Source organism: Oxyura jamaicensis, chromosome 4, assembly GCF_011077185.1.
Source record: "Oxyura jamaicensis isolate SHBP4307 breed ruddy duck chromosome 4, BPBGC_Ojam_1.0, whole genome shotgun sequence".
Classification (NCBI taxonomy): domain Eukaryota; kingdom Metazoa; phylum Chordata; class Aves; order Anseriformes; family Anatidae; genus Oxyura; species Oxyura jamaicensis.
The window spans coordinates 12,881,046-12,891,482 of record NC_048896.1 but is presented as its reverse complement, the minus strand read 5'-3'; the positions used below and the strand labels follow the sequence as shown (position 1 = coordinate 12,891,482).

The 10,437-nt window shown below is 41.5% G+C and overlaps 1 protein-coding gene across 1 annotated transcript; it reads left to right on the top strand.

Annotated features, from left to right (window-relative positions):
- Positions 1 to 439: 439 nt before the first annotated feature.
- IDS (iduronate 2-sulfatase) lies at positions 440 to 8,966 on the top strand. Its single transcript, XM_035326028.1, has 10 exons — positions 440 to 457; positions 509 to 633; positions 1,442 to 1,578; positions 2,106 to 2,283; positions 3,152 to 3,240; positions 4,470 to 4,670; positions 5,300 to 5,470; positions 6,115 to 6,241; positions 7,537 to 7,710; positions 8,415 to 8,966. Exons 2-10 carry the CDS (start codon positions 549 to 551, stop codon positions 8,912 to 8,914), a joined length of 1,662 nt encoding a protein of 553 aa, XP_035181919.1. The 5' UTR covers positions 440 to 457; positions 509 to 548; the 3' UTR covers positions 8,915 to 8,966.
- The last annotated feature ends 1,471 nt before the right edge of the window (positions 8,967 to 10,437 follow it).

Below are 10,437 nucleotides of genomic sequence, written 5' to 3'. Positions count from 1 at the left end.
AACCCAATGCACTTGACTTCCCCATTCCTCAGGGCTGTTACCTGCGCGGGGTGGAAGCAGTTATCAGACTAGCGCTAAGCGCTCCCTTTCCTAGGGTACTATTACAGCAAGTGCCAAAAGACTTCTTAATGGACTAAATAGTGCTAAAACCCACAAAAATTCCCCTTGTTCACACAGTCTCTTGAAAGCCTACACCAACCACATACCTCACCCAGCGAGCCTTCTCTACATCCCTGGAGGCTCCCCACTCCATTAAAGACCCTTGGGGCGTCCCGCTCTCCTTAAAAACCCTGCGGACCCCCGCCCCGCCCCGCTCCGCCCTACACCTGCAGCCCCTAAGCATGGATCTGCGCGGGGCGACGGCGCCACCGTGCGGGCTGGGCTTGCTTCTGGAGCCCGGTGCCGGCAGGGCGGAGCCCAGGCCGGTTCCACCACAGCCCCCGGCGCCTCGCAGGGAGCCCGCCCCGGGAGCGGGGCCATGCCCGGCCCCTGTCCCCCCCCCCCCCATGCCCGCCCCGGGGCGGAGGCCGCAGGCCCGTCCCCGCGACATGGCGGCGGCCGCCCGGCTCTGGCTGTGCCTCCGCCTGCTGGCCGCTGGCTGCGTGCTCGCTGTGGAGGCGGCGGGGCGCCGAGGTGTGGCGGGCCCCGGGCAGGGCTCGGCCGTCCCGGGGGCTGGGAGGGCGGCCGGGGCTGCGAGTCCCCGGCCCGGGCAGGCGGCGCGGTTCCGCAGCGGGAGGCCCCCGGGTGAAGGGCGGCACCCGGGGGCACGATGCTGCTGGAGAGGGGGCCCCAGAGCCTTCCCCTTGCTGGCTTTGGGGTTTGACCCGCTCAGGGCTTTGGTAGAGCTGCTTGTGAGGCTTGCGAGGCTGCTGCTGCTGCTGATCTTAAGTGCTCCCAGCAGTTTGTGTGGTGGTTGAACCGCCATATAGCTCCCTGCCTTAAGAGGGTATTTAAAGACATGCATATGCCGTATCAGATAGTTTTTTCATTTAATTTTTCTGTTTGTATAGCATGACAGTATTTGAGGTTTACCTTCACAATTCTGCTTTTCCCCCCCAAGCTTGTAAAGTTCTAAAGCAGATAGAACTTTAAAAAACTTATTTCCCTGCTTTTCTGTACAAAACTGAACATAGCTGAAGAGCAAACATGCTGTGGGAGGAAGTGGTGAAATTAAAAGGGAAGTGAAAAATACCATAGTTCTGCCTAAGTCAAATAAAAAGGGAACCTATGAACTCCTACATGTTGAAGGAATAAATTGCAGTATTTACAGTTCCTTATAAAGCCATTAGATAAATTAATTAAAAGATTCTATGATTTTTCTGAAGTCTACTTCAGGGTTAAAATTTGACACACAAAATCTCCAGGAGGCATTAAATCTGCATGCACTAGCCTTGATGTACTGGAGCTCAAGTTAATACAGCCTAATTCTGTTTTCTCTTAGATGGCATGAATGTCCTGTTCATAGTTGTGGATGACCTACGTCCTGTTTTGGGTTGTTACGGAGATAAACTTGTAAAATCGCCAAACATTGATCAACTTGCGTCTCAAAGTGTTGTGTTCAACAATGCGTATGCACAGGTGAGATAGTCAAAAATGTTTTATCCCTTTTAAATACATACTAGTGTTATTACAGTAGGTGCTAGGCATTGTCTGTTAGACAGATCTCTGGAGGAAAAAAAAAGTATTTGTTAAGAAATTAAGTAGTTCTAGTGGAAGACAAATGGTTAGGCTGAAGTGTAATGTATGAACTTGACTAAGGTCAGAAACACAAAAGCAGGTCAGTCGAATACTGGTATTTGTGTAGCCCCTTGGAGGAACATTATATCACTCAAACGCTTTCACTATTAACAGTAAAATACTGCTTAAAAGATGCTGTTTTACTAAATTAAAATTATTTTCTTTCACTGTTCACAGTAATTATTTTACAATTGGGAATTTGTATTCTTAATAGGGATGCTGTTCATCTCAGCTTGAAGTGATATAAAACATCTCCCTGTAGTTCTGAGCTTTTGGATGTTTTGCCCAGCCGAATCTAAGTTTGTAGGTTGCATATATTGTGTTTTGCTTTATGTTCTGATTCTCTTTTTGAATGTCTCTCTCCTCAGCAAGCTGTGTGCGCTCCAAGTAGAGTGTCGTTTCTTACTGGACGCAGGCCTGATACTACCCGGCTGTATGATTTCTACTCCTACTGGAGAGTACATGCAGGAAACTATTCCACGATGCCCCAGTATTTCAAGGAGAATGGCTACATGACCATGTCTGTAGGGAAAGTTTTTCATCCTGGTGCGGTTTGAATTTTCCTCTGCTTAAGATACTTTTTATATATTCCCATAAACAGACTTTACATATAAGTATGAGCTATGTGATTCCTGTCTATATGGATGACTTAAATTGTTTTCATGGGCCAGATTGAATTATAGGTTGTCTTTGAATCTTAATCTTACATTCATCTGTAAGGCCTCCAGATTTATTAGATGAGCATTAAATATTTTAATGTACTGTTTAGGGATTCTGGGAACAAATGTTTGCAATTCTCAAAACATGTCTGGAAATTAGGTATCTGCTAAAGATGAAATGACTGAACATTGTCTTGGTTCTGCATGTACATGTTTCATGTTTCACAATAGGCTGTCTGGATTGGGAGGCTTAGAATACGTCTGATACTCCCATTAAATAGGCAGTTGGTTCTCTAATTAAAAATTAATAACACAACTGAGTTTAAAAAAAACATAATACTTAACGTGATGCTCTTTCTAGTAGTTCTTTACTAGAGAACTACACTTGTATGGATATATGATATGATTAGGGATATACATATTATTAATCCTGTTTTTTTGTTTGTTTGCTTGTTTGTTTATTTGTTTTCCCCTAAAGTAAGGTTCTTTGAGAAGCTTGAGTCTTTTTCGCTGATAACAATGTATTTCAGGGAGAATTGAAAATATCCAAGAAATAAAAGACTTTTTGACTTTTATTTCTTGGATATTTTCATTGCTTTCTGAATTGTCAAAGACCATTTCAAATATTTATAGATTTAGAATGCAGAATTCAAAAAAACAAACAAACCAAAACTGAAAACAAATTTGTTTGAGCTTTTCCTGATTTAGTGAATTACTAGAGCATTTCTTATGTCTTCGCTCTTTACCCTTTTCAGGGGTTTCATCCAATTACAGTGATGACTATCCATATAGCTGGTCCATTCCACCCTTTCATCCTTCTACCGAAAAATATGAAAATGATAAGGTAAGGGTAATTTGTGGGATGCTAACGAAGAATGGTTTTCGGGTATAACCAAGTACTCCATCTGGAGCACAAGCCTATAGTCTGTTTTTGGGATTGTAACACTGCAGGGAAACAACTAGTCCAGTTTGATACTGTTTCCCAGACTTCCAAGAGAGATCTATGCTTCAGTTAGGTGTGTCATGTTAACTCATGTGCCCATTCTTAATTTAAGTATTTAGAAATCAGAATTTGGAAATATGGTACTGCAATATAAAGGTGCTTGCAAGTGATTTTAACTTGTGTCTAGGTCATGAAATCTTTTATCTGAAAAGTGCCGTTGTCAGCTTTCATACTAATCTTGCTCTGTTCAGTGACAAAACATTGTCATAGGCTTGGTGAATTTAAATTGATTTAATAAAGAGCTGAGATGGGGAGTGGAATTCATAATTAAAATAATCTTTAAATGATCTGAAACTGTCTGATTCAATTTTCTGGAATGCTTGTTACTCTTAAGCGTTGCCTAAAAGAATCTGTTTTGCACTTATGCAAGTACTGCACTAACATCACAGGTTGGAGGCTATACATTGCAGGGCTTGGAGGTGCAGCCATGAGACTACAGAGAGCCTTGGTTATATTTGTTCTTGCATTTACTGCTGAAAAATACTGATTTTAACAACACTATTTGCATCCATGACATACTTTGCTTTATGTTCATTAACAACTCTCCCAAGCACCCTGCTGAGGCCACCTTTTCTTGGCAGCCATGTAGCCTAATTTATCTTTCCTTGCTGACTTTACATCAGCCATTGCTGGCACTTGCTCAGAAATTAATGAGGTAGTAGTAGGCTCCAGGCAGCTTTCTATGAGCTCTTGGGATCGGAAGGAGCAAAACTCCATGTGTATAGCGTAACCAAGTTCTACCTTCTTGCCAGTAGGTCAGGGATGCTATTCATTATAGAAGCTGTGTGTTTTCCTGTGTGATTACTTCTCAGCTTCTGGCCAGCTTTAGAGAGGATTCTGCTTTGCCTTAGACATGGAAGTTGCTATGTATTAAGTGCATTCTTGTCTCAGTCATCAATGTACTTGGTGCTTCCAGTGTTCATAGAAATTTTGAAATTCCATTTTGTATCCAATCTGCAGAACCTTTTGCTGGTAGAAGGGTTGAGATATGAATTGGTTTGATAGCTACGGAGCAGAGGATTACTTCTTTGGTTCTACAGAAGTTACTTAACTAATTCTTTTTTAAAAAGACTTGCAGGGGAAAAGATGGAAGACTTTATGCAAACTTGGTGTGCCCAGTAGATGTGACAGAAATGCCTGGTGGAACTCTGCCTGATATTCAAACCACTGAAGAGGCCATACGCTTACTGAATGTTATGAAAACCAAGAAACAAAAATTCTTCCTGGCTGTTGGTTACCACAAACCACATATCCCACTGAGGTACCCGCAGGTGAGGAACCTGAAGACTGTGGGGAAAGGAATTTAGACAAGTGGTTTTTTTTCTTTTCAAAGCTGTTTCACAAATGCTTTATTGTTACTGTTTCTGGGAAGTGAGGTGGAAAACAGTGTTGGCTCTGTGTAATTTTAGCAGTTGTCTGTGTTGAATTTCAAAATGTTTAATGGGAGAGTTGTGACCAGTCAGCCAAAAGTCAGGCTCCTACCGCCATAGTAGTGTGACAGCTATTGCAAGGAGATACTGTTCAGCTTGATGGAGTGTGACATAATGAGGCCTTACAAGACCTTGTTCTCTCCATTTGAGTCGGTATCAAAACTTCTACTTATTTCAGAGGAAGCAATGTTGGGCTTTTTATTTCAAGGTGGCTTTGAGATAGGAAGCTTTTTTTTTCTTTTTTTCTTCAGGTACAATACCACTTACTAACTCAGATTTTTTTTGGAGCTGGTTGAGGCTAATTAACATAGCATTGCTACCTGTTATACGTTGGGGCAGGTGAAGCCTTATAAACCATAAGAATATTAAAGAAGGGTCATGCAAGGAGAAACGGTTGCTGTTTTACAATGCAATTTTACAGGAGGCCTTAGAGCTGAGGATAATCTTTTATGTGTGTTTGCATTGCAAAGGAATTTCTGAAGTTGTACCCTCTGGAAAAAATCACATTAGCCCCAGATCCCTGGGTGCCGAAGAAACTGCCTCCTGTGGCATACAACCCCTGGATGGATATCAGACAGAGGGATGATGTGAAAGCATTAAATGTTAGTTTCCCTTATGGACCACTTCCAGATGACTTCCAGGTAAGCTGTCAATAACTTATTCAAATGCAAGGGAGCAGTAGGCTGCTCTTAGATATTCTGAAGTATTCAGCATCTGTCAGCTTCCAAAAACTGAATGCCCTCCCTTGCATGCTGTCACATTTAGGTTTTTAAGGAAAACCTTCTCTGTAACTGGGGTCAAGATGGAAGAGATCAACTACCAATCAGTGATATCAGTGTGTGCTCCTGGTTATTTCTCTTTTCTGCTCTCACTGCTGATGGATGAGTGTTTGTACATGAGAGAATGTATGTTTGTTTTCATCAGCTGGATCTGCTTCTGTTTCAAGCCTCCATTTAGTACATCTTTTGTAAGATTCTCCTTGCCTTCAAAGTGCATAAGTGAACATAAGCACTCATTGGACCTGGAGGAGAGCAGAACTGATTGGTTTGCAACATCTTGCCTGAAAAAGCTTCTAGGAAATAGTTAACACTTTCTAACTGCCCCCCTGCCTATTTACCTTCTCATCCATGACATTAATCAGGCTATGGACACTTGAGAAACAGGCTTTACAAGTAAAATCCTTTAATTCAAAAATCATTATAAAGCCACCCACTGGTTCTTCTGTTTGTATGGGGTGGAGTGGAGGAGCTCTTTTTTTCTTCTCTCCTATCTTCTTAACTTGCAGCGTCAGATTCGTCAGAGCTATTACGCAGCAGTTTCTTACCTGGATATGCAAGTTGGCCTGCTCCTGAATGCTTTGGATGATGTAGGGCTCTCAAGTAGCACAATGGTAGTTTTTACTGCTGATCATGGTAAGCATTTAAATCTTCCTTTAGCTCACTGCTATTAACTTTTTAATTGTGCAACTCAGAGCTGGCATATGAGTTAGGTGCATGTTTATATAACGTGTGGTGGAGCTGCCATACCTTGTATATCTGGCTGGTCTGTCCCTAACTAATGGACTGACATGGGCCTCCGTGACGGCCGTTTTGTTCCACTGCAGGCACCTCTGTCTTTAATCAAATTGAGAGTTTCCAATGAGTAATAGTGATCAGCAAGTTATGAGGCTGTCTGCCAGGACACTGGGCTGAGCTTTCTGTGTTCCCACCTCCTACCCCAAGGAGTGATTCCTGCTGGGAAGAGTGCTGCTAATGGATTGCCACCCGTTCTCCCCCTTCGCAATTTGTAAAGGGCCATCTGGTACAGTGGGTGACAGGCTTTCTCATTAGCTGCTGAAGTGTGTTTTCTTGCACTTGTCATTGCTGCTTGTAGAACATCTAAGCTGACAGCAGTTTGATTTCCCCTCTAATAATTGGGGTCCTGCACATTCCAGATCCTGGTGGTTTTAAAACAAAACAGCAACAAAAAAAAAAACACAAAACAAAAAACATACGCATGAAAAAAAAACTGTTTGAATTTGAACAGTGGGACAAATACCTCAAGCATTTAATTGTTTAATTGTTTGATTCAATATCTAATATTCATTAAGATAACTCTCTGATGGTCTCCTTAATTGAGAGGAGGCTTAGCTGGCTTGAAAGAGGATGTGGCTTAACGAAAACAATTTAAAGTACCCATTTAATTTGGGTTTACTCTTGTGAGTAAGAGTGCACTTTCATGTTGTAGAGTAAAAAAAAATAATGTTAAGGTACTAGAGAAAGTCTAGATGTTCCTCCTGAATTGCCACACTGCCTTGGACTTTCCTTTGTAGACTGAATGTGTTTTTTCCTTGCTATGGCTACTGTAAACAGTTAGTGTTTTCAGTACTATACGTAGCAAAGTGATTCAGAAAATTGACACATCCCAGCTCCTCTTTTATGCTGTTTTAATGCTGATTTCCTAGTTCTTAGGGTAGCGGAAATAGAGATGGGTTTAATTATTTCCTTAATATGAGAGCATTAAGTTGCAATATTTATATGGCTGTTGAAATAGTTTTCACATCAGAGAGAAATCTTGTTATGTTTAAATACAGATTTGTTACTTGCATGATAATATAACCTTGATAAGACTAGAGGCCTCAACAACTAGAGTCACTTAATGGTGAAAAAGAAATGACTACTAAATTACAAGCTGGCATCTGCTCTGAATTATACTCTTTGTCATCTAGGATGGTCCCTTGGAGAACACGGTGAATGGGCAAAATACAGCAATTTTGATGTTGCTACCCGTGTGCCATTGATGTTTTACGTGCCAGGAATGACAACTTCCGCTGGTAGTCAAGGAGGGAGGGTCTTCCCCTACCTTGACCCCTTTAGCCGTAATTTAGGCTTGGTGCCTCAAGGTAAGTTTCCATTTCTTTTGTTTGCTTGTGGTGGATGTATTTAGAGGAGAAGGGGTGATGCAATGATACTTCACATACAGGCAGCTTGTTGGTGTCATCGAGTGTGCTTCTGTACTGATGGGGAACAAGATGGTGAAGGGCATGTTCTGTGTTTGGACTCAAAGTTTTACTTCAGTTAGCTATGCCTTAGCGCTTAGTGGCAACAGCTAGATGTCTGTGTCAGTCCGCAGGCAATTCATTGTTTAGTGTAGATGCCTAAAAGGATACGTGACCTATCTTTTACAGTGCCAGCTGCCATCTTTCCAACAGTGATAAGTAAACATTCTCTATGTAGCATCTGTGCTTAAAATGGTGGCATTGGAAGCTGTTCTGGTGGAGGCAGTTATGTTAAACGATTGATGCTGGAATGTGCTTTGTCGTTCTGAGGAGTTCTTTCTCAGTGTTGAATATCATTGTCTTGAAGAGTTTGCACATTTGAGAAATATAAGCACAGAAGTCTCTTCTCATTAAAGTATGTCAAATTCATAGCCTAGTATCCTCAGAGCAAACTGACACACCTTAATTGCCTCATGTTACCCCACAGATCCAGTGCAAAGCACTTACAATAAACACCAATTTAACTGTCAGAATAAGTTCCTAAAATGTTCCACCGGTGTCTGTCAAAACATCATGTTTCATTATTTGTATTCTGATGCTTCTTCTAGGACAAAGCAAAAAAATGGTTGAGCTTGTGTCTCTCTTTTCGACGCTTGCTGAACTAGCTGGCTTGCAAGTTCCTCCTGCGTGCCCAGAGACTTCATTTCATGTTGCACTGTGCACAGAGGGGGCAAGCATTGTCCAGTATTTTAACTCCTCTGAAGAGAAGGTGGAGACGGAGGATGGTTGTGATGACGCTAACAGGTGTCATACTGGAGAACCTGTTGCATTCAGCCAATATCCCCGGCCTTCAGACACTCCTCAGTGGAACTCTGACAAACCAAGGCTAAAGGACATCAGAATCATGGGCTATTCCATACGTACAATTGACTACAGGTATACTGCATGGGTTCGATTTTATCCTAACAATTTCAGTACCGACTTTGAGGATGTCCATGCAGGAGAGTTGTATGTGGTAGAGACTGATCCAAACCAGGATTACAACATTTATAACAATACCTTACATGGTCGTCTCTTCAAAAAACTTTTAGGCTTCCTGAAGCGCTAGGGTTCAGCAACTTCTTTTGTTTTTGTATAACACCTTTCTGTTGTACAGAAAACAAAGACTGAATTAAAATCCTATTTGTATAAAAACACTGGCTAATGCTTTTGTCTTGTTTCAGCCATTATTACACTGAAGTAGTCAGTGAAATTACTTTTGCATTCGTGTAGTGTACTTGTGTGAAAACACATCTGCAAAGAACACACAGGGTATGGAGTCCATTATGTGAAACATCATGTTCTTCTGTGCTCTAGTGACTGAAAAAGAAACATTATCTGTGCTGAAATGGCTGTGAAAGGTGGGAAAAGAACAAAATTTGTACTTGAAAGGCTGTGCAGAGAATGTGTCAGTAAGAAGATCCCATCTACTTTAGCTAAGAGACTTGGAGCTGGAGTAATCAAGGAGATGTCTGGTAGCAGTGAGGTGCCTGCTGTCATCAGCCTCGACTAGAACAAAAAGCAAAATTTCATGTTGCATTTAAAAATTTAAAGCTTTTATTTTGAAAAGAATCACTTGGAGATTCCCCCTCATAGGAGGGGATCTGAATTTTGAATTCATGTGTATGAAGTGAGTGCTTTTGTCACTGAATAATACTGTGGGGTTGAGGTAACATTGGTATGTTCCTCTGTGGTTTGTAGTGAGGATCAGTCCAAAGAGGCCACACAGGTGAAAATAAATGGAAACCTTTAGCTTTTGTAGCTTGCTGGCATCTAGCTGTTGAACTGCCCAGCATACTTAAGGGTTGTCATGTCCTGTTACTTCTCATCTCCAGTGATGGAAACTTGGATATTTGCTTTCTTAAATGTTAGGTGGGGTTCAGCAGTCTTGATTTGCACTAAGATGGATAAAGGCCTTTCATTTACTTGTAAGTTTTTAGCGTGTTGTTTAGCAACACAAGATGTGGAGCAGTAGTTGCCCAAGATTATGCTGGTAAGTACATTTACATGTGGCCAAATTAATTAAGGTCAGCATGTTTGGGAGCTTGTAGCTCAGAAAAATATTTTTGGTGAATATTACATCTAAGCCCTACCTGCACATCATGTGCACTGCCATGAGGTACACTCTGCTCTAGTGCGATGGCAGTAATTTGTTCTGTGTTCTATCAGCCTGCTGGATTTCTTTAATTCCATTTTGGTGACTGAGGCTTTCAGAATTCCAGAATCTGTACCTTGGAAGATAAGAGCTTGTTCTGACTGCTAACTCCTGCTGCCTTCCTCAATGAACTGTTCCTCCAATTCCTGTGAAAAGACAAAGGCAGCCATTACTTGTCTTCCCCAGATAAATTGACTTTAATATCCTGGAGAAGCCATAGACATAACTTTATTTCATTAAAATCCATGTGACAGTCTTACTCCTAATTAATGTAGAGATACCCTCCATGAATCTGGTTCTGTTAGAAGACATCAGTTATTTAGTGCCTTAAACTCAATTAGAAGAATATATTTCTTATGAACTTGTCATTTGTTTTACTCGGCTCGAGATGCTCTGTGTTCTGCAGCATTATTAATCCTGATGAAAACATATCTTTC